The sequence below is a fragment of the Drosophila navojoa genome, chromosome 3, assembly GCF_054131105.1.
Source record: "Drosophila navojoa isolate 15081-1374.11 chromosome 3, UAZ_NAV_1.0, whole genome shotgun sequence".
NCBI classification, from domain to species: Eukaryota; Metazoa; Arthropoda; class Insecta; order Diptera; family Drosophilidae; genus Drosophila; species Drosophila navojoa.
The window spans coordinates 15465793-15491501 of NC_142891.1; the positions used below are offsets into that span (position 1 = coordinate 15465793).

General features: G+C 36.9%; 2 protein-coding genes across 2 annotated transcripts; both read left to right on the top strand.

Moving 5' to 3' along the window:
- Positions 1-1767: 1767 nt before the first annotated feature.
- Positions 1768-20543, top strand: LOC115562233 (protein phosphatase 1 regulatory subunit 14B). Its single transcript, XM_030383315.2, has 4 exons — positions 1768-2203; positions 19312-19629; positions 19694-19768; positions 19886-20543. The coding sequence occupies exons 2-4, from the start codon at positions 19414-19416 to the stop codon at positions 19967-19969; spliced, it is 375 nt and encodes a 124-aa protein (XP_030239175.1). The 5' UTR covers positions 1768-2203; positions 19312-19413; the 3' UTR covers positions 19970-20543.
- A 1354-nt stretch (positions 20544-21897) lies between these two features.
- On the top strand, positions 21898-25369 carry LOC108649442 (nonsense-mediated mRNA decay factor SMG8). Its single transcript, XM_030383258.2, has 4 exons — positions 21898-22027; positions 22080-23145; positions 23207-23253; positions 23308-25369. Exons 1-4 carry the CDS (start codon positions 21963-21965, stop codon positions 25031-25033), a joined length of 2904 nt encoding a protein of 967 aa, XP_030239118.1. The 5' UTR covers positions 21898-21962; the 3' UTR covers positions 25034-25369.
- The last annotated feature ends 340 nt before the right edge of the window (positions 25370-25709 follow it).

A 25709-nucleotide genomic window follows, 5' to 3' on the forward strand; every position in this document is an offset into this window, starting at 1 on the left:
GCTTATGCAATGCTTATGCCCGGAAAAAGCACAAAACAAAAAAAAAGTAAGTGAAAATGACAAGCTAGAGCTACTGCATTATTTAAATGCCGAGCTGGAAAAAGCCAAGGCATTAATATTTGATTAGTTGCGAGCCAAAAAGAGAATGCCAACAACAATGGGAGCTCGCCGGCTGCCAGTTAAACGCAATTATCTAGCGCCAGTGCCTCGAGACAATGGCAAATGCCAAATGCTTAATGGCAATGGCACACAGCTGAGAAACAACAACGGTTTAGGTATACTATATACTTACATAAGTAGATGCTAAGCATACAAAAAATGCCTCTCATAAGGAAAGAAAGAAATGTCAGTCAGAGCAGTCAGAGCAAAACGGCAGCTCATTAAAAGTTAAAGCTCTGAAGACAAGAGCGTTTAAGCTGCCAGAGCCTCTTTATATTTATTTATCGATTTTCTAAAACGCTTCCGCTGACAGTTCTGACTGACGTCTGTCACATTTGCGAAAACCGAGCCATCCATCTATCAGTTTAATCCGATAATATTATTGATATTGTCGCGTGCCCCGTACTCAACTACAGCTAAGAGCAATGAAACTAGCTTACTCTGCTGCTATTTAACAGTCGTTGCTCTCATGCTATTGAGCGCTTAACAGTTGTCTGCTAGAGATGCGGCTGCAGACATCCCGCTGTGCATAACAGCCCGCAGCACTCTACCTACTCCACTCTCCACACTTCACTATTCCCGTCACTCTAAGCTTCAACTGTAATTTTGACCCGTTTGCTTTGCATGTGATTTTGTTTTTGTTTTCCCTGCATAATCGCGGCCTCTTTTGTTGTTGGCATTCTAAGCGTGGCCATGGCCATTGCCAATGCTCAACAGCGTGACATTTAACGCTATGGGATGCCCGTCCAATGATTGGGACAGCGCGAATGGCGGCGTCAATACTTTAATAACTACAACTATATATATATTTCTTTTGAATTTTATTGCCCGTATTTATGTAAAGTATAAACTCAGAGAGACTGCGTTGACTTTGTATGAGTTTCTTTTTGATTTATCCATGGCTTGAATATGTGTATTTATTTTAAGTAAGACTAAAATAACTCTCATGAGATTATCATATAACTATTCTTACCTTCTCTAAAATTTTCTCAAAAGCTTTTGTTAATTTATTTACAAACTTAAGAGCCCAAATCCGAACTTAAGCTTCATTAATATTGATATAGATATACAACAAGGAACTATATGTTATTGATATGATAATAAATATATTTTACTAAAGCTGCTAGTCCAGGCCATAAATACTTATACCGGTTCGCGCTACACGAAACGGATTGAAAATTGAATTGTGTTTAGCTTTGATGCATAACTAAAAACTTAAGTGCCATCGCACAGTGAGAGTTCTGCGCGGTCTACAGCAACCACAAGAAGAGCAGCAACAACAATAACTAGTGATACAACTACTACAACAACATTAAGTCCAACTAAGTCGAGGCAGCCAAGCTCAACATATTGTGCGGCCATCCGCTGAGCTCTTGTCATTAATCGCACCACGGTGTAAGCCCACAAATCAACAGTCAATCAACGCGCACAGCCCACAGAGAAGAGAGTGCCAAATGTTAATGTTAATACTAACAGTGGCGCTGCGTTCGGTCTCTCCCTGAGCTTTTAACAGCGGGAGCGGGCTCTCGTGCTCTTTGTCGGTTAACAGCGATACCGGGCCGTTAACATTTCTTGTGTATCTCTCTGGCTGCCCGTTGGCTGCGTTTCAGCTCAGCTTTCAGTTCAGTTTCAGTCTTTACATGGTGCTCATCGACTGCGCGTTGGACTCGATTGAATTCATCTGACTTTGCCGCCTATGAAATTTTTAAATAAAAACAGTTAAATAAACACTTTGTCTCGTGTCGCGTACATTTGGTGCGCCCGGTTGTTTAACAGAGTGTGAGCTGCTCCCCGTGTGTAAGCGTGTTTGTGTGCCTGTGTGTATTGTGCTACTCCACACGGTCTCAGTGCGCCCTCATTGTGCTCTCGTGCAAATGAAAATTTCATTGAGCAGAAAGTAGCCGCAGAAAAGTGGAAAATCCTAAAACAGCTAAAAAGCAAAAATAAATAATTACAAAAATCGCTGCAAGTGAAATTATTAAACAACGACTAAATCAATTGTGGATGCACTGGAAAGCTGCCAAAGCATTAATAAGCAAACAAAGTAATATTATAAATAATAATAAATATTTTAAGGACTATACAATATATTATATTCATTGATGGTCATTTAATATTTATGCGACTCGCAATTGCCCAGAGGCGAACCGCACTTTCTTCATGTCTAGAACCGGAAAATATTCCAATATGTGTACAAGTTGTTGGCCAGTCAGTCGAGTCGAGTCGAGTCGAGTCGAGTCGGGTTGAGTTGGGTTGAGTTAAGTTGAGTCGCGGCCGGGCAGCATCAGCCGGTCAAGCGTTCCGGCCAGAGCAGACCAGGCCAGAAAGAAGCCTCCGCGCCCAGCTAGACAACCAGCCAGCCAGCCACCTGCCCGGTTTGAGTACCAGACATTGCGGCACAGAAGCTGCCACAAGCTGACTCTGTGCGTGCGTGTCGAGCTGTGGAATTTTATGCAGTGGCTGGCTCGTTTATTTTGCCAGCTCCTACATATTTACAACTTCATATATGAGGCCTCTTCTCTATACTTTTTTATCATTTGGCTTTTATTGGCAGGGAGGGTGGCCGTCTCTGGACTGCCTGCTGACTGCCCAGCCCTGCCCTACCCTGCCCTGCCCTGCCGTTGGCTATGCATTCAGCGAAACGTAACGAAAACGCAACTGCGCTTCACGCTTCAGGCTCAGCCGCCGTCGCAGTCGCTGTTGCTGTTGCTGTCGCAGTCCAAGAGGGGGGCACTTGGCTGCCAGCCGCATTAGATGAGCAGCAAATCAAACAGAGAATGTATAAAGCGGTACGAATTAGCCAGTGAGTACAGTAGAACTAGGCTATGACGGGCAAAAGCGTCAAATAAAGGCTTCGATAACAGTTTTTTACATACTAAAATAAAGTGAAAATTTTGAGGGGAAACAATTTTAAAAAAAAGTAAATTCGTTTTAATATTTTAAGTATAATATAAACATATTTGTTGTTACAGCTTTGATATAAAAAATACCATTTTTCAAATATTTATAGTTTTATATAATTATATTTTAAAGCAAGTTTTAACTATAATTAGTTATATAAATACTTGGCGTATTTCAATTTTCTGTTCAGCAGATCAACTAAATATTTGTAGTTTAAAGTTGTTTCGAACTTTTTATTCAGCTATTCAGCTTCATGCTTATCTATAAAATGCTGATGGATAAAGTCAACAATTGAGCCATTTTCAGCTCGAACTATTTAGCTTAACATAAAATGCACTTGGCTCTTAGTTAGAAACTATTAATTGGACCCAAAAAACATAAAAGATTGAAACTTTCAGTTTTTGCATATAAAAAGTCATCTCGCAGCTGTTTTATGCAGTTGCATAAATAACTCAGGTTGATCTTTTGTTCACAAAAAGTTCCAACAAATTCATTAAAAAGTTTAGGCTGCAATTTTTTATTGGTAAAAGGGCTAAAACAGTTCAGCAAGCGCACAGCTTTAGTTACGTATTAAGTAGTTGATGGTATTAGCGCCATTCTAAATGTTAAAGGCAGAGAAAAGTCTTGAATGGAATGGTCAACTAAATCGTAAATGGAGATGCTTAACGGTACGCTGGATTGCATTACGAGCACAACTCGATTTAATCGACTTTTTATCAATCGCAGACTCACTTTTTGTTCGCATTTATTTTGTTTTGTTGCACTCTTTGTGCGCTTCTGTGCTGATTTTTAAGTGTGCCGTTGGCGAGTTTAATGTTGTGTCTGGCTGCATTTTGTAACCTGGTTTTATTGCTGCCATAACATATGCCATTGCCTGTTGTGTCTAATCACACGTTGCAGAGCAAGCGAACAGAAAAACCGAGATAGAGACAGAGATAGAGAGAGAGAGAGAGAGGGAGAGTGAGAGGCAGATAGAGAAAGAGTAGAACCAAAGATACGAAGCACAAGATACATTAAGTATTGAACACACGCGTTTGATTCTGACATGTTTACATATTTTGCTTTGCTTTGCCGTGTGCTATGTCTTCTTAATCGATACATTTACAGGGTGCTGCGACTGCCGCGAATTGCGTTAGGCTGACGTTCTAGCAATGGTTAATTAAGAAACTTGGATATACAAGAAGATGCTAGAAGTAAAATATAATCGAGCATCTTAAAGATACAAGATGTTTTAAGCCTTAAAGTATCTGAAAGATACTTTAATATTCACCTTAAATAAGCAAAAGTGTATGAAAGATATAATAATATCTACAGCATTCACCTCAAATATACAAAAGAATCTTATAGATACTATTAACGAATGTATCTGAAAGATATAATAATATCTACAGCATTTACCTTAAATATACAGAAGTATTAGAAAGGAAGAAAAATTTCTACAGCATTCACCTTAAATATACAAACGTATCTGTAAGATAGAAAAATATCTACAGCATGTAACAGTACCTTAAGTGTGCTAAAGATGTTAAAGCTGTAAAAATATCTCAAAGTTACAACAGTATCTTAAAAATACAGCATTTTACTAAGAACAGATACACGCCTATCTCAGAGGTACAAAACTATCTCAAAGATACAAAGCTATCTGAAAGCCATTACACACGTATTGAGACATATCTCAATGCGAAAAAAAGCAAAGCAAAGTAAAGGCAAAACAAAGCACGTCTAGAAAGCCAGATGTATCCAAGTTGACCTCATCGTTAACCACAAGATGCCCAGACTCCGCAGCTCGCCCTCTATTGTTCGCAAAAAGTTATTTAAGACAAACGAAAAGAAAACAAAAAACCGAAAAAAAAAAATTGATTGAAAGATACGCGCGTCTATGTATTTATTTATTTTTTATATATTATTTGTGCAGTTTTTCAAAGATTGAAAGATAATCTCCTTTTGTGTAGTGGCTTTCAGAACAACAAGCAGCCGACCTTCGACAGAGTTTAAAGACATGACCCCCACAGTATAGTAGTGGTAGAGAGCAAACATTAATTATGACGCTTGTTGTACGCCGAATGGCAATAAATTAATTTGAAATTAAACAACATTTCGAGAGCAGCGCACATCATCAGGCAAAACCCGAAATAGAAAAAAAAATGAAACGAAAAACAAAAAACAAACAAAATAAATAAAACAAAATAAATAAACAAAAGCAAAAAACAACAAATTCAATCTGAGAAAAGTGCCAAACGAAACGTCTGAAAATGTGAGCATGTTCCGTGGGAGATTTCGTCAAAAAGATTAATAAGCAACGGCGACGTGTTCGGCATATTGTAAGGCCCCAAATGCTCAACTCCGACAACTATATGTATATATGCATGCGTATATGTATATATCGCTCTTTCGAAGCGGAAATGTAAGACACGGCGGCAGCTCGCTGAGATTGGGCCACGCAGAGTAAATGCCGCGCCAAATGTGTAGCAAATAGAAGGGCATATGGCCAAAAGCAGGCAAAGAGGAAGAAAAACCATAATAACAAAAATCACATACATACAATATAATGTGTAAACAAAATTGGGCTCTTTTGCTTATAATTAGAAACGCTGCGCGACATACAAATGAGCAGCGAACGGCAGTTGGATTCATTGAGAACGCGTTATGCATTCAATGGCATATTCTATTGAATTCAAATTTGAAATACGTTAAACGATTTATTATATGCGAAAGTCAATCAGTTTTTTGTTGTTGTTTTTAAATATATACATATACATTTATATACGGTTTCACAGGCGTCGCTCAAATTAAATTAACTAATTAATCAATAAAAGCAATTGAGCGCTTGGGCTTCTTTGTTAACACGAAAAGCAATTAAATGGAACTAAGATATTATTAACATTTGTATTCTTGTAAATACAGGCTAAGCCCAGATTTATCTTCATTTTGAATTGCGTATTATTAATAAAGAATTATAAAATCTTGTAAGTTTTTAATCACAAGATTTGGCACATCGCGCGAGGCTGTAAGGCTTAAATACGAACTTAAAATGTTTTACACATTTTTATTGATTATGGCAATTAATTTCATTACATTAATTAATAATATACATGTGTTTTCTGCACATAAAATATTTATTTATTCATTAAAGAGTAAGAAGAGTAAGAGAGTAAGAATTTAAAATATTTTCTGCTTTCTTATATTTATTTCGCTAGACAAATAATAATAAAAAGTAAAAAAAAAAAAGAAAATAAAATAAATAGTATATTTATTTTGATACATAAATTATTAATACTAGATTGATAATAATAATTAAAATGTAATAATATTAAATGATAATAAAAACAGCATAATTTTCGAATAATAAAATAAATAGTAACTAAAATAAATAGTATATTTATTTTGATACATAAATTATAAATACAAGATTAATAATAATATTTAAATATAATAATAATAAATGATAAAAATAAAAACAGCATAATTTTCTATTTATAATAATTACCTAAAAATTAAATAAACATGAAATACAAATCAAATATCAATTTAAAATAATTTAATAATGACAAATACAAAAGAATATTTAAACATTATAATAAATACAAAATAAATGAATACAAATATATATTAAAGTTACAAAAGTTAAGTAATAATCATAAATACAAAGATACGAACAATTCCCTCCTTTCTGTTACATCAAAAAACCTTTTAAATAATATAGAAATGGAGCACGAATATTTTAGCCAATTTTATCGCTTTGTAGGCAAATTCAGGGTACTATGCATATTTAATGCAGCCTCGCTGGCGAAATGTCAAATTGTCAACTCGATATAAATATTCGAGCAGCTGACAGAGGTCGGTCAACAGATGACGGTTGAGGAACAACTTGAACCGGATATTGGGGCAATTACATTTGGCCATTAGGCCAAATGGATATATTGACGGCTCGTTAAAGTTTAGCTTGAAATTGAAAACGGGCATACATACACGAGTAAAAGTGTAACACATGAAAAATTGTTTCTTTTTGAGTGTACGTAACATACATATAATATTTCCGATGCTGATTCATGCAGCCATTAGCTGCCAGGTGTTTCAATGTGAAACCAACTCGAGCTGCAGTCGAGTACAACAGCCAATAGATATGCACAGCAAATTCAGGAGAATCAAAGCTTATCAGCATTAAAATCCAACTAGAATGGTACACAATAATTACAGTTTGTCGAGCGTGCAGCGCAGCCGAGGGGAGTGTGCGGAGCTGAGAGTGCACAGCGCGTAGCTCACGTGCCATTGAACTCTAACCCAGTGGCAGGCGCTGCGCGAATGGGACGTATGAGTAATGTGAACATTTACAGCTTGGCGGAATTTACAGAGAGTATTATATGAACTTATCTAGCTAACTACATATAATACATAGATGTAAATTAAAACGTTATTGACATCTACAAACTAGGCTGACAATGAGACAGAGAATTTCTCTGTTATTTGACAAAATGTTCATCGTACTCAGCTAATTTGAGCAATATTATTAAAAATTGAAATACGATATATTATATGACATTTTTACAGTACTAAAATATATTAATATATATAAAAGTTCATTGCTTGTGTTGCTTTAATTCTTTTATTAGTAAAGTCCTGTGCTCAAAGAGACTATTTTCCAGCTACAATTATATGAATATATATAAGAAGAAGGAACATTTGTTAAGGCCATATTGAATAAGTTCTCTAAATAACTTTACCAAGAAAACTAATGTGTGAAATAAAGTAAATAAATGTTGCTCTTCTGTTAGAGTATTTCTTTTGGCGACTTAAGAAATCTCTTCGTTCTCTCATGTTGGAATTTTATTTTCATTTTTATTATAGACAATCACAAGGCGTTTATATACATATTGATAGAGTGTTGCTTCGAGCTCATTGCATCTTGTGCGCTAATCATTGCAGTCGTATACACACACACTCTGTTTCTGTCTCTCTCTCTCTCTTTCTATCTCTCTCTATCTCACTCCAATTCACACTCATTTAGTGTGTGGGGGCATATGGACATGTGTGCATGACGTCTTTATGGCCTCCATCATTGCCAGGCGACCGACAACAGCCGTTATATAGAACTTATGGCAACATCTACATGCATTTACACACTACATACATAACTTGCCCGCGTTCATAAATAAATAAATAATAAAGCAAGAGCCGCGTTCGCGTAACCGCACCGAGTCTAGGCCCAACCATAACCCCAGCCCCCAATCCCCACCGCTTTTATCGTCCCCGCTGCGTTGCTTTGTTCTTGTTGCGTGCATTTTGCGTGATTGTCGTGATTTGTGCTGGTCACAATTTGTGTTGATGATGAACAGCAACAGAGTACGTATGTATGTGTGTACGTATGTATGTGTGTGCATAGACAGAGCCACCTTCTCAGTTATTCATTTAAATGGCTACGCTCTACACAGCGCAGACCCGCACAATTTACAACTGCATTATTTATCACTAACTGGACTATTTATAGATATCGCTCATATTATATTGTACATTGTTCAAGTTCTTTGGCTGTCCTTGGTATGATTGCCATGTCGTGTAGAGTGTAACTTAGAGTATAGAAATTGGTATTTAATTTATAATTGAATATTAAACTAAATTGAAAATTACAGATTTTTTTAATGGAAGAGTTAGCCCGATGGAAGTTATTCTTAAATAAATTTATATAAAAACTGAAGTTTATTTTAATTTTATTTTTAAATATATATGTATAAATATATGGTCATACATTCTGTAAAAAGACATTAATATTCTTATAGCTTAATTCAATAAAACCAAAATCTAAAAAAAATATACATATGTGTATATATTTATATATATTTTTATCAAATTCAACTCGATTTAAATTGTTATACATTATTAGATTATATATTTATATACACAAACATTTTTACGTAAAGTTTGATTGCTGAATTATGATTATAAAATGTATAAAAATACTCGATTCGAAAAAGTCCATCCAAGCAAGGCAATCATTATTAAATCAGCATTCCGTTACGTAAAGAAAAACCTTTTGCCCTTGAAGGGTATTTCATGTTTCGACATGTGCCAGACAGTATTTTCATATATATTTCATTTTTTTTTTTGATTGGCATTCGATTCACACTCAGTGCATTTCATCTGTATACAACACGATTTGCTGCTATCGCATGCCTACCCCACCTTGCACGCCCCTCTCCCCCGATCTACACCTCCCACTTTTCGTTTTGTGCGACTTTGACTTTGAATTGCGTTTGGCTTCGCAGTTCTGTTTACATTATCGATTCGTAGCCATCGAGCTGAAGAACTTTGACTTTGATAAAATGCTGCTGCTGCTGCTGCTTGTGCTGCATAGTTCATGATAAGTCATGTAAATAAAGTACTATATCAGTGTCTGACATCGTCTGTTAGAAGGAAATGAAATGTAAGCGTTTCCTAGATAAGCATAGGCAGTTTCTTGGAATATGTCTCTGCTTGTTTGCAGAGCTTTGATCTATAGAAAAACATATGCATTTTCTCTGCTTGCGATTGCCAGTAAAATAAAGAGAGTTTCATGTTTATCTAATACTTAGAAAATCTCGGAAAATGGCAGGAATTGATTTTTATTTTTATTATTTTACTGTGTAACAATTATTATTTTCAATGTGTAATAATTTAGAAATATTTAAAGCTGAATTTAGTGATTAATAAATTTTAATATACATATATCGAGTTAATAATAAATGTTTATATCTCAACTTATATAGTTTATATATAGTTATATGTTCCCAAACTATTTATATTTTATATTAAGGGAAAAATAAAATAATAATAAATCATATGACATGAAATATAAAAACAAAATTCAAAAAATAATTATAAAAGAAAAAGAAACAAATAAAAAAAAAATGTTGACAAGAGTTTTTAAATACAAAAAATGAAATTAAAAATATGTGCATAAAATATAAAGAAATAATAATAATTCTCCAATAGATAAAAATATAATAATTTCAGAAAAATATTTTTTTATTTTATAAAAAAAAAAAAAATAATATATTTTTTAAAACATAAAACTTATATTATTAAATAAAATATTTCAATTGATGTGCCCCATTTCACTTCAGTTTGCTTAGAAATAATATTAAATATTCATCTCTTTAGACCAAAAATGAATTGAAATCCACTTTTAATTGATTTCCTGTTGAATATCTCATTCTCTTTGTCTTCCCATCCAATGCTATTTGTGGACTCTGCTGATTCCACTTGTAGAAATGTTTACATAATCCAAGTGGACAAACGTTGGCCGAATGTCGGCCAATCCGTCTATTTATAAATAATCTGGCCAATTGGCCCGTTCTCCCACTTAGTATATTGGAGAGCTCTCACCTCGCCTCGATTGTTTGTCCCCCATGACGCAATCTCGCACGGCACACAGAACGTTGCGCAAATAATAAATTAGACAACAAAATGCCGAAAAACAGCCTAGAAAAACAGTTTTGCTTATTGTTACTAATTTTCTTGAGTCGATGTCGAGTGGGCAGAGTTTTTTTTTTCTGAGAATCAATGGGCAAACCGTTTTATTTGGAAAAACTTTTTGGCCAACTATATTACAAACACATTGTACAACTTTTTTGGCATGACAATTCATTTTTGGCCATTTGAATATGACTCCATTAGTTCTAGCCACACACAAGCAAATAGACATACTTATGCATATGTATATATGTGTGTGTGTGTGTGTATGTGTGGCCAGGGTCAACAAACTTAGCTCTGTGTCGCAAGCACTTGTCTTGATGTGACTGACTGACTGAGTGAGTGAGTGAGTGAGTGAGTGAGTGAGTGAGTGAGTGAGTGACTGATGGACGGACGGACTGCCTGCCCATTGGGCCAGCCACTTGACACCACACACAGATCGTGTTTCTCGTAGGTGTTTTCACTTGTAATTATTTATCCATAAGCTGCGTTTTTATGTTCGTTTTTATTTATTTTTATTTTTATTTTTTTTTTTGCTGCTCGCAGCGTAACCTCAATTCAGTTTTGGGTTTTTAAGCAATCAAGAATGAAGAAGGGGTATATGGGCTCTGGAGAGAGCTTAGGTAAAGCGAAGATCTTGATCTGAGTTATCTGTCAGCCAATACCAGCCAGATCGAGTATTAATCAGTCAGCTATGCCCAATAATGTGCCCAAAATTGATTAAATCCCTGTTTGGGGTAGTGAATATGGCTTGGCAGGCCACAGACCGTTGCGAAATGAATAAACAATAAGGCAAATTAGCCTTTTGAATAACTGAGAATTGTGTATTCGTCTTACAGCGTTCTCCGAAGCCAAAAACCCAAAGAAACCAACTGAGCTCAGCTGACTCACAAGCACTGCGATTGCGAAACGTGCATCGAACTTAAAAGAGAACTTATATATACTCACATATACATACGTATATATATATTGATTTTCTATATGAACATATATTGAATGCCTTTGTTGATTGTGGAAATTTTCTGTTTACTTTTTATTTTTTTAATTAAGTTTATTGCGCTGAAGTTTTCTTGCTGTTGCTCTCTATTTTTCGTGTGGGTCGAATGAAATAACAAGCAGAAGCAGTCGGAAATGCGGGCTTGATTAAGCTGCCAGCGATCCTAACTGCCAAACGTGCCCCAAAAGCGTAAAGCACAAAATACAACAGACACAGAAAATTAATTATCACAATTGTCAATAGGGGCGGACCGTAATTCAGCTTTATAGGTACGCCTTTCTGGGTCTAGATGGGTATCTGCCTTATTTTATTTCCTGCCAACAAAACGCTCCTAATTTATATGAAATAATTAAATAAATTATTCTTGAGCATTATCTAAGGCAACTTCTATAAGTATATGTGTTCTATTGACTTCTTATATTCATGGAATTTTTGAGATCTTCATTAATTGAATAATTCAATTGAACTTACTTCTGTCGCACACTGATTGAACTTAACTTTTCATATTGGTTGAACACATTGAGGTAAATTATTGATCATTTCAATTGATTGAACTTGTGGCAATATATGAATTGATCGATATTGATATTGATAGCATATTAATTGAAATCTTACATTGTTTATACATTTTGATTGAATTTTGTATTTGAGCAGAATGCGGAATGATGTTAATGTTATGTTACATTGATTGAACAGAATGTTAACATATTCCGTGAACAGTTCCATTTAGCCTACAAGTACATATATTGTATTGAAATGATATTAATGTGCTCAGTTCCTCTACCAAATTGTATCTGAATTCGTGTATCCGTATCTGTCAGTCGTCCATTAACGCTTGATTTTGATTAATTGGTTCGTTTTCGCTTAATTTTCGTATTTCCCTCCTTTTTGTTTGTAGTCTTCTGATTAATTTAAATCTATTCAAGGAATCTGAAGAAATTCGCAAAAATGTGATGCTGCGCCCGAAAACCCATTAGCATATATCAAAGGGTAGGCGAGCACGCGCCTCCATCAATCATGATTGACGAGGTGTGATGAAATCAGAGAAACCCAATTGCCATTGAAAAGTGTTCGATGACTATTAAAAATAATAATAATACTATTACTATTATTATTATTATTAATATTGAGATTTATGAATGCTTATGGAAATTTTTCCAGTGCCTGAGACTGTGGCAGCTGCGGCTTATCAGCTGCCGCGCTGCAACTGTTGTTTATATAATGAGACGACGTGACGGCTGCTGTAATTCCAAATACATACTATATAATATATAATTTATTGTAATGTCCACCTGATAAGCTGACGTATGAGAAATAGTAAGTAATATTAATAGAGGCTAGTCTATGCCTATTTTCGAGTCTCTGTTCCCAGGCAGGGCAAGTGATATTAGTGAAAAGTATAAAAATATAAATGCTTGGTTTTTTTTTTTTTATAATATCTTTGTTAGTCAATCATAAACATTTGCATACACAAAGCTAGATATTTGTTTGCTTTCGTTTGTAGACCCCGCATTTGTTTATTTATATTTTTTTTAGCATAGCCGCGTCACATTTCACTTTTCTAGAAAGCAACAACAAATGCCCCTTATGGAAACTCGTATGAATGAATTTCAAATTTCCAAAAGCAGCTCATTCTCTCTCTGTCACTCTCTCTCTCTCTCGCTCTCTAAGATATCCGTCTCCATGTGAGTTGCAACTGGTTTTCAATATGGGTTAATGCCACGGCTTTGCCCCGTTTCGACTTAATGAACTCATTTTCAATGCCTTATCATATTTATGCCCCTACACCTCCGTATATACGATATACATCTTTATGGCTCTTTCTCTCTCACACTCTTTCTATTTGCATTTCTTTTGTTCGTATATTTGATTTCGTTTATGTAAATCTACGCTCAGTTATTTTCCTCTCCCCTGCTCGGCGGCTCAGTAAAAGTTTTAATTCAAATCTTTTGCGGCTGTATTTTCGGTATTTTCGGTATTTTCGGTTCTACAATACTATATTCTGAGTTCCATTTCAATCTGGTCTGAATGCCACAAGCCGCAGTCTGCAGTCATTAGCCCAATTTTAGACAGTCCGCAGCGGCATAAAAATAATACACACATAAAACCCATTAAACCGCACAAATGCTCAAATGATGCGAAAAGTTACGTCGCAACGCCCCGAAAACAATTTTTTATTATTATTTTTTTTTTTGGCAGACATTCAAATAACACTTGGAGCACAGAGGCAACAATCAGCGACGCTCGGCACCGAGTTGAGAATTAAAAGACAATTCTGAACTATTTATTGATCATATTTATAGCCAAAGTGGCGCATTAAATCAAATATAATTTTATTTGTATAAGAAATTCTTATGATAATTGGTAAAATAAATTTTAATAGCCTGTTTGCAAAATAAATTAACATTTGTTAGGATTCCCACTCAAACTCTAGTCAATCAATATGGAAATGGAAATGAAAATAAATGTTAATAATTTGCTGATTGTCCCAAATACATAGAAAATATTCCCAAACGGAAAAATTTTGTTTACAAACAAAACTTAGATCTATCTATTTATAGAATACTAAAATAAATTAAATAAACTTGAGTAAAATATTAGTTGTACTCTTAATATATTTACTCAAATGAATTCGTTACCCAAATATCAGAAATGTTTAATATGCATTATTTATTTATATGTATATTAGTATACATTAGTATTGTTAGCAACCATAAAACATGTCAAAAACAATACCATTCAATATTCATAGTTTCATGCATATTAATACAACTCTAAACAGGATATCTAATAGTCGTTCATTATTACATAACACATTCCCTTAATGAACTCTTGTTTGTGTTTATCTGAACAGCAACACCTTAAATGGTTACAGCTATTAATAAATAATTAAGCGTTTTGTGGCAATTTCATTGAAATTAGCATAGATTTTCAGCGTCAGACCTTGTTCATAAATCTCGAAATTGGGCACCTAAATAAAAGTGTATTTATACTCTATATATAGATATATGTACATATATACATACATATATACTGGTCACAGTGATGTCGTAAAAGGTCTTAACGGCAATTGCGCCACTTCTCGAATTTTGTGGCGTGTGATTTGCATCGTTGCCACAAATGGACAGCAGGAGGGCAAAACAAACACACAAACAGGCAGAATACAAACACACAATCATTGCATACACGCAATCGCACACACACACACACACACCACACACAGACACACACACACACACACACACACACACACACACACACACACACACACATTTACATACCTCAAAGAGTCTGCCATAAAAGCAGCCAGTCGCCATTTGGAGCGCCCCCTGTTGTTCATTTTTTTTTTGGCGATACTTAAAAATCAATTAGATGGGAGCTGTCGTTGGCGATTTGTTCCCTTTTTTCGGGCGCTGCTTGAGAGCGCTTCTTCCACTTTTGGCAGAGCATCGGTGCTCTGCTCTTTATTTTCCACTTATTGTTCTTGTGCATAGGATGGCTCATCAAATTTGCGTCTTTTTTTGACAAAATTTGATTAGCCTGAGTGGCGACAGACGAATGGCGTAAGGGGAACGACTTGTACTGCGCACAATTTAGAATAACAGCGACACTGAGGCATGATTGAGCTGAAGTATTATTGACAACTCTTTGAAGTGGCAGAGATTTATTTTATAAATATGTATATTACAATATTTTCCCAACAAGTTCAAGTATTTTATTGGAAAAAAACTGATTTAATTAACTCATTATAAATCGTTTGTTACATATTTTTCTATCATATAATATTTATAAACTTTGTATATTTATGCTTTAATATACATATTTAAAATCATTTGCCAACTGATTCGTAGATATACACACAAAGCTTTCGCTTTTTGCTTGTTTCATCAATATATATTGATACGTTTTGAGGTGTGCAGCTGATTAATACGGTTTATGGAGCTGATAGCTATGGGAAATTGATATTAGTTGGCAGCTGTAGAATTTTTTGGTTAATTTTAGAAGCATCATAAAATGACTAATAAACTTTACACAAAAATTTAATCAGTAAAGTTTGCAAAGTATATTAAAAGATTATAAACAAAAATATAAAAATTGTGCATTGTGTAAATTTTAAATATATATTATAAATATTTTATTTTCATATGCTACACTAATATAAAAAAAAAAAGACTTTTATATTTATAATTTTTATCTACACATAAATAATTTCTTAAATAAAAACATCAAAAGATTTCCTAAAGTTAGCCAAACCAAATACCAGTAAACCTTTCCGTTCTTCCGTTGACATTCTAAAAAGTTTCCCTGTTTAAGGCCTTCCATCAAAAAAATATAAATAAATAATGATATTAAAAAGGAAATAAAAATATTTTCCAATTTAGTAATATTTATTTTTACAACTTTTTTAAGAGCAACAAATATTTTTATTTTGGCTGTGACATTTTCCGCGTTGACATATGCCCGTGTCTATTCACCTATATTTTGGCCAAGTAAACAACAGCAAAAAAAAAGAGAAAAACGTCAATGGCAACAGGGACGACACGCAGCAGCTGGCGCTGATTGCCCTCGCTACAATCTATGATACGATGCCATGTGAACCCACGCACGAGCATTGCCCCAACACAACGGCTTTTATTTTATTTTTTATTTTTTTTTTTTATTTTTATTTTTGTTGTTGCACAAAGTTTCAAATGGAATCGCAAAGTGTTCAAAATAATAAATAGAAATAGTTTCGCCTGCATTGCGGGCCATGTGGCAAGCGTAGCATGTTCAGAGTGTGGCAAGAGAAACGTAAAAAGATTTCCGCATCTACAAAAAATACATAAATAATATTCCGACCATTAACTAAAAATAACAATCGTGCTGAGTTATGCGTTCACTTCTCTAGCTATTGCTATCTTTTTCACACCATTCAATTGGGTGGCCCATGTGTGTGTGTGTGAGTGTGTGTGTTGCGAAATCTGATACCAGATTTATTTAAGAGTCATAAGCAATTATGAAACTGACGTTTAACTTGTCACTCGCATGTCAAGCTAAGAAACAGAAAGAGACACAAACAACAATGAGAGAGAGAGAGAAAGGTGTATTGGGAACGGGTCCCAGAGTAGGTAATATGAGACTGAGCTAAGGGGGGAAACTTTGCTTAGCCAAATAGCTTGGCATTGCTTTCGGTTTGTTTGAGTGTTTGTATGTGTGTGTTTTTCTTTTCTGTTAAATACCGGAAATTGCCTTACATCGCGACTAATTGAGCAGATCCGTTGGCCTAGTGGGCCAGGCGACTTTTGATGGGCCCTTGTCATGATATTATGGCATTTATTTGGTTCTCAGGTTCAGGTGACGTGCCCGCTTAACTTTTTCGCCCCAAGTGTGGGATCTGTGTAATTGTTTTGCTTAGAAAAATTATGCGAGGAATTTCCTACCACTATTTCTCAAAGATAATGAAAACAACTTCAGCCAGAGAGCATTTGACCGTTGACTGCAGATCGACTGTAAGATTGCAGTCAGACCTGGGCCGAGTGGGTGGGTATGTGTGCTGCTACCTTTATTATTATTATTGCTTGCCACATCTAACGCTGTGGCAACAGCAGCAAGAGCTTTGCATAAATATGATGTTGAAATGGCCAACAACAACAACAAAGAGTCTTAGTAAAAACACATGCAACACGTTGCATGCAGCGCTGAGCAATTGCTGGGTAACTTCAAAAAATTGTAACAACATTGTAACTGTCGACAGACGCCACAGTTTTCCCACCCACCCACTCAGCCCCCTCGGCCGCCTGTGCAGCCTAGCGGAAACTTCCGGGATGGCTCCACATGCATATTTTCACATGAGCTCGCCCTCCCCCACTCGCCCTCTGCCAGCGCCGCTGATTTGATTCAATTTAGCCCGTGCTTTCGTTCTCCAACTGCCTGCCTGCCAGTTGGCTAATTCGTTGTGAAAGGAAATGTGACTAGCCTCAAATTATAGACAGCGAGAGGGTGGGGCAGGGGGAGGGGAAAAATCGAGAGAGAAGCCTTCAATCGTATGTTGCCAATTTGGGCAGCGAATTGCATTTGATATGCGCCACGAATCAATTAACTGCACCCAAACAACTTCCATCTCCGCTCCATCAGCTCGACTCAATGCCAAATCAGAATTGACATTTGCCATGGGCAAATATGATTGTAAATTGGCAATTGATTAGGGCTTCATCTGGAAGAATCTTTTCTGTAATTACAAATTTGTGTTTATTTAGTTTGACTGAACGGGGCTGTCAGAATTTTTTTACATTTGCTTAGATAAAATTAATAAAAATAATACAAATATATATACATAAGTACATATGCATATATGTATAAATGTTTTCATTACGATACAAATATAAAAAAAAATACATATATAAAAATACATATATAAAATACATATATAAAAAAAATGTTGTGCATGTATTCTTCTAAATGTTTTAAATATGTATATTTATATTAAAAAAGAAAACCATTATACCCAGATTTTCCATTTTCAATTAAATACACCATTTTATAATCAATCGAAATTCAATTCTGAATAATTTCATTTCTGTTTTGTAAACATTTCGTATTGGGTATTTGTTTTCACAGCTAAAGATAATATTGGAGAAAAACAAATGTATGCCCTTGAATATATGTATGTATGTATATGTATGTATATATTTCTCACGTACTTGTTCCGAAAAATAAATAGAGTGCGACTACGAGACTCAATTTCTTCCTGGAATTCTGTTAGTTTACACATTTAGTAGGAATTACTAGCATATAAACTTAACACTGAAAGTCATTGTAAATTATTTAGAAAAATCAATTTGCAAGATTTGTATGGTTTCTGAATATTATATGTGCTTATATTATTTTAAAAAATATATATATAAATAAATAAATAAAATAATAATAAAAATCTGAAAATCTGCACATTCCCCCTATTATTCCCTATTTTTGATAACCCAGCAGCATTTTTGAATAGTTTACAACAAGTAAAGAATCAAATTAAGGTTGAATTTTGAGCTATCATTTCTCAACAATAAAAATTTAATCGCAAATTCGTTTAGTTTCTTCATACATATTATTCCTCAGTATGCATATTTTTTCACTTAGATGTACATACATACATATATATATTTATCTATTTATAAGCACAAAATAAATGTATGATTTATTAGAGGAAAGTTTTTGTGATAAGCTGTCAAAGTGGGACACGAGTGTGTCTTGTCCTACCATCGGAGCACAAAAGTCCAAACATCGAGTCAAATGTCATGAGGGACAGAGCCGAATCAGAGGAGCATTCATTGCACGCATTACACATTAATTAAATTAACTGTGAGCGAGACGCGGGCAGTGGTATGTGGGGGTCATTATTCCTATTTGCTGTTCGCATGTCAAGTCTTGGCCATAGATAAAGCAGAACAGAGCTCTGGCGATATAACAGCAATAAACACACACTGAGCATAGCATGAATCAGAGACGGACTTTATGGGCAGCGACTCTCACTGCCGATGGGAAGAGTCTTTGGTGAGTCATAGGTGTGGGCATTTGCCAATGCCTTTGGGCCAAAGCGGGCATTAATAACTGGAATTCAGAGTTGGCTTTGGGGGCCAATGGGAATGAATGCGAATGCAAGGCCCAACAGTTTCAACAGTTGGCGAGCGCATGACGCATGAGGAAAGCAGCTCGCAGCATCACTTGCATAATATTAAGTTTAATTCAATTGACAACAAGATTATATGTATATGTGTGTGTGCAGTGTATTTATGTGGATTGCATTTCAATGGTCAATTTCTGTTTGCATTCAATTACAGCTACGCCAATTAATCGTGCTCGCAGTTGCAGGTTCAATAAACGCGGCACTGTTAATTAATCATAATACAAAGAGGAAGCGATTGCATTTAGCTCTTTGGAAAATGCAGTGCGGACTGGAACAGATGAACGACTGCGAGCGCTCGCCGAACCGAACAAATCTGCGCGTCAACTTCAATGAGAAGGGCTCCGAGGTCAAGGAGCGACGCGAAAAGTTTCTCACAGCCAAATATGGCTCACATCAGATGAGCCTGATCAGGAAGCGTCTGGCCGTCGAAATGTGGCTATACGATGAACTGCAGAAGCTCTTTGATCCACCGGTAAGTGACAGCGCGCCATGACTCAGACCCAGACAGATCTCTTATTTATTGTCTTCTTGTGCAGAGCGAGGCGATCGATGTGGATATTGATGAAATCTTAGACATGGACACAGACGACATAAGAAGATCTCATCTTATTGTGAGTATTATGACTCGACTCCTGGTCGATCTTTAATCTCTTATTTAAATGTATTGTTTTCTTTAATATGTACGCCTTGCTCTCTCTCTCTCTCTCTCTCTCTCTTTCTTTCTGCAGAGATTACTCGCAGTGTGCAAACGCCCGCAATCGGACATATCGAAGTTCATCAGCGATCTGCTGGATCGCGCAAAAACGCTGTAAACTGCGCTGTTTCTTCTATAAAGAATATAATAATAATTATACAAATAATAATAAATATTAAAAGAAATCATTGAATTACATACATATATATACTAACATATGAAATGCAAGCGAAATACAATTTAATTTTAAGTTTAGCCGCTTTAAGATCCAAGAACAAAGAATAAAACTTATGCAATTTAATTATAATTTTACAAGATTTTGCCCAATTCTATCTATAGTTTTCCTTTTCATAACTGTATTTTCAATGCTAATTTCAAAGTCTAGACTTAATTTAAAAACAAACACCGATAAAATGCATCGTTAGCCATAAGAATGTTTGAATCGTAAATTCATCAATTTTGTGATGATATTTCATAAAAACAAAATCAATACAAAAACAAAACAAAAAAACAAAAAATGAAAAGAAAAGAAAAACATATATTTATAATAAATGGCCTGAAAAATGATATAAAATTATTTAGTTATAATGCAAATGGAGTTTTTTTCTGAAAGCGTGTGTAGTTAAAACTATTTTCAGTGAAGAAAAACTTCAATAAAATATTTAAAAACAAAAACGAAATAAAAAATAAAACACTCTGGTTGTTGCAAATACATATTATTTTCTTTGCTAATGTGTGCTTAATTATATTTATTTAAATGAATCAATCAAACATCATAATACATATGTTCTCATCATGTGCTTAAATATTGTAGCTACCTTAAAGATGATTTGAATAAAGTTGTGTACAAGATATTTAATGGAAATGTTTGTGTAAAGTAAATTGAACAAGAAAACAAAGAAGTTAGCTCAGGTTCACTGCCAAAACGTGGAGTAAGAATGTCGCGAATGAAACCGTTACAAACTGAAAAATAAATACAAAATACAAACGATACAAATTTGATACATCTGATTGTTCAAGAAAATATATTTATACCCTACAAAAAAAAAGAAGGAAAAAATTTACATGTATATGTAAAATAAAAATAAATAGTTTTAGTTTTTGTTTTTATTTAATTTTGTTAATATTAAATGGAACTTCATTTGATGTTCCACTGAGCCGACAGTTGCAATATAAAAGTACATACACAATTATTCAAAGCACAAAGAATTTCATAATACATAACTTAAACAATGTAAATAAAAGGGTTAACCGCTAGACCCACACAAAACCCAATCATAAGATTACGACATGAATTTCGACACATCAAACACCCAATCAAATTAATTTGTAAATACCTTGATGAAGCATTCAAGTTCTTCACTCCACGATTCTCTTTGTAGTAGATACTAGTATTTCTAGCAATTGAAATCTAAACATACAAGTATTTTAAATGTGCTCAATATGGCAAAGGAGTAAACAAAATAATAAATGAAAACAAGAAAAACGAACATACATTTTATAAACCACTTTAGCACTTTAATAATTGATCGTAAGTCTTCTCGAATGAACGGATAAATGCACTCTCTTCTATGATTCTACTCTACTGTATGCTCTATTAATTATGGCCACACATAGTATTAGTAGACTCTCTCAACATGCTCTTTGCATAAATATGATAATATATAAAACACATACATCATTTTAGGTGCTCATTAAGCCAAACACGCATACCTAATTGAACATTATATAGCTCCAAATTAAAGCATTATACATTATACTTAATCATGCACATTAAATCTCATTTAACATTCATAATTGAAGCAAAAGTATGGAAAGAAATGAAAATACACACACGCTATGGCATACGGAAAGCTGTAAGGTATGCTAAACGTATTTATAAATGGCAAAAAGTTTACAATAAAATTTAATTGCTTTAGAGAAACAAAGAAATTGAGTTGTTTTACTTAAACGGGTGTAATTATATTTATTCAAAAAGCGATAGCTCTTGGTGCTGCTACCAAAATATATGAATCGATAGCTATTGGTGAGCGTGGCGATATTTGAGATACATCGATATATTTGCTGCCATCTCAGCTTGTTTATGTTTGCCTTGTTTTTGTTACCGCTGCATGCAGAATATGAGCTCCGACAATTTCTATACCTGGAAATATCCAGACATACCTGAAAATGTTGAGTAAGTGTTAAAAAATATAATAAGCAAAACTTGACCACGTACAATTCTACAGATCTATGCTAGCAGAGCTGAACAACTCGCTGGTGGTTGTCGGCGTTATTGGGCGCTCGAGAGGCTCGCAGGCGAACAAAATGAGCGCCTTCGACATGAGGCCGAATAAGTTGCATGAGCCGGCGGATGGACAGATACTGTGCTACTATAAGCCAGGCACCAATACGCTGATGCTGCACTTTGAGACCACCTACGATGAGGTGGTGCTGAGCCAGCAGCTGCTGAGTCAAACCTCTATTGACTTCGACATCTTTTACTACCAAATGCGTAGTCGATTTGTACGCAATTTGCTGTTGGCGTTGCACGTGTGCCACATTGTGGTTTATGCCGAGACCGCAGAGATATTTGACACAACGCTGGTGACCATCTGCCAGCTGCTAAAATATGTACGCGAGCAGCATGTGCTAGAATTCCTGCTCCAAATGCTGAACGAAACAAGTGTAGGCCCAATGCTCGGCGACCAAGCTCGCCTTTGCACGCCGCGTGTGCTCTTTCTGTTTGAAAACTACCCGCGGGATGAGGAGAAGACACGTGATCAAATATCCGGCTATGAGTTTAAAACGGAGGACCAGATCTACCAGCTGCTGCGCCAGTACAACATTTTGACCAATAACGTGAACACCTCCCTGGTGGCGCTGCCCAACAACAAGCAGTTTGTGTACTACAATGCTCACGAGGAGCTGCATCCGGATCAACTGTCGCACGCCATTGAGGCGCTCAACATGACCATGAACAAGCCAGATGCCAAAGAAGAGGAGGAAGACTTGGAAATTATATCTCTTGCGCCATTCGAGGGCTTTGTGAAGCCCTTTGCTGCGGATTTTCAAACTCGCGACTCCAAGGAGCATGACTACAAGAAAAACCATACCGCTTGGAATTTCCTGCAGCGTCATGTGCAAGATGCCCTGCAGGGTTACTTTGACGAAGGCTCCTTCAAGCTGTTAACGCAAACGCCACAATACCAGCTGCTGAGCGCGAGGGATTGGCACATCTGCATGGCTGAAATACACAGACTGCTGATTCAAAATGTGCACGATGCCAACTACGTAACAGATAACACAATCTATGTAAGAAAATATATATTATAAACCTTTATTTTCTGTAATTATTCATTATAAATCATTGCAGCAAGCCTATCTGCGGGACTTTAAAGAGATTCTTAACTATGAGGAAAAGTAAGTGAGGAGTTTATTAAAAATACGTTTGTTAACTAATTCTATTCCTATCAGATTCTGGGGTCATCTCTGCGAGCTGGGCCTAAAGAAGGGCGTGTCCGCCTATAGGCTTGCTGCGCCTGCCATTTACGGCAGCGCCACCCACAACCAGCTGCTGGCGGATGCCACGCTGGCCTTCGAGGAGGAAGGACGCGGTCCGTATGTGAAGATGGCGCTGGCCAAGCTCAGCGATGTCTGCCTGAAATACTGGCACGATGGCCGGCAGCAGTGCGAACAGCTCAGCCTGCGCGGCCATCCCTGCACCATGCCCAAGGATCTGGCGCACGACAAGCACAGCAGCGGCATTGTGCACATCTCCAGCTGCAACTGCGGACGCACGCAGGGCAGGCGCGAGGATCCGTTCACGCTGCGGCAGGCCAACTATGACTACTACGAGCAAATGGCGGTCATGTGCAACTTGTGCGTCAAGGTCAAAAAGTTTCAGTTTCCCCTGTTTACGCCTTCAATTAGTGATTATCGAGCGGCGGCATTTGAGGCCGCCTTCCCGCTGCTGTTGGCGAATAAAAACCGAATCGAGCCTGCCGTTCAGGGACACAGCGATCTGGACGCCGAGGCAGCTGACGAGCTTTACTCACAGCCGATCAAAGTGGCCGAGCCAGCGCCACAGAAGCAACACCAAACCTTGGGCGACTGCTGCTCACAGCCTCTTTCGGCAACCTACGGCTCCGACTTGAACATGTCCATAGCGGGCTTCGGCGATTCGCTCAACGAGGGCGAAGAAGCAGAGTCTCCCGAGATCAGCTCTCAGATATGCAGCAGCGGGCAGAGCAGTCGCAATCGCAGCCGCAGCAACAGCCCCAGCAGCGACACGTCCAGCGCCAACACGCAGAGCGAGTTAGTGCTGCACCTGAAGGAGCGCAGCGACCAGAAGACTGCCACCGAAGCACTCAGCGACAGCTGTCCCGAATCGCAGCCGGTTGCTTCGATGCCAGAGGTAGTCTCTACCACGGAATATCTGCCCGGGCTGGTGCACATGTGCAGTGGGTGTGAGCTGCTGCCGCTGTTCCCCAGTTGGTCGCTGGCTTGCGTGGGTCCCAGCTCCATTTATAGCCACAACACCGGGCTGCAGGAGCACTTCCAGAGCGGCTTCCTCTCGGGCGCCAATTTCTTGCTACCCTGGGACGTGCATGTGCGACTGCTGCAGCCGCATCACAAGCATCCGATGCAACAGATGGGCAAGAAGAATCAACGCTATCGCAAGCAAGGCGATCGCCTCGCCCTCAAGATCTTCGTGGGCCTCGAGTACGAGTGCTCGCGTGGCCATCGCTTCATGATGTGCAGTCCGGATCGAGTGCTGCGCGGCGCTGCGGACATCGAACGCGACACCTGCAGCAAGCTGATCAACAACAATATGCCACTATACTTCCCCTGCCCGTGTCGCGGCCAGGTCAACTTTCTGGCGCAGCTAATGCGCATTCATGTGGTCACCCCGAAGGCGCCCGTCAACATCATAGTCGATCCCAAGGTGCGTGTGGGCAAGTACACCTTCACCCTGGGCTGCACCGTGTTGCCGCGTCTCTCGCAGAGCGCCTACTGGATACTGCGCTTCCCCTATGTCTATCAGGGCGACAATGTGCTAATAGCGCCGCCGGCCAAATTCGAGCCAGACGATCCCTTCGCCAGTGGCTGTCTGCTGGCCGGCATGTTTGGCATTGCCGAAACCGACACCGCAGATGCGACTCTTTTAGCCGGCGCACCACTCAATTTTACAAGACTTTGAAGCATTTGCTTACCATCAATTACATAGATTCGTTAACAGAATGAAAACAATGTTATGTAAAAAATGTTAACTGGGCTGAGCTAGGTATAAAAACCTAGTATAGAATGTCATGATGATATAGAGGCTTGCGTGTTTTCTCTTCTCTACTCTACTATTATAACTTTTAGCGGGATTTCTAAAGTTAACATTACAACTCCTTCTAAAGGTACTTTTCTTAGTAGCGAAATTATACAGATTAATTACAATACATTCAAGAATCCCTTTCCTTCCAGTAAACGTCTCTTAAATTAAATAAACTACAAAGCTTTAATTTCTTTAAGGTAACGATTAATGTAATCTCTTCAGGTTTTTCTTGTTTGTAGTGTGGGGAATTTCTTGTTTTCTTTTGGATTGGGGGCAAAACTATGGCCCACAATACAGTGTGGGTCATTAGATAATGAGCAGCGTACAGTGGGTAGCTTAATACTAAAGTATAATACCATTTAAAGTGGTGCATTCGAATGGGCACGAGTACGTGGGCAGAGCTTCGACTGAGTTAATCTTATATATAGTGTAAGCTGATATGCGAGAGATGGTTAGCAACCGATGGAAGATGGGGGCTTCTGCAAGCTGCAAGCAACTATTACAAGTGGGTTAAAACTTAAACATAATAGTCTATAGAACGTTTAAATACGAG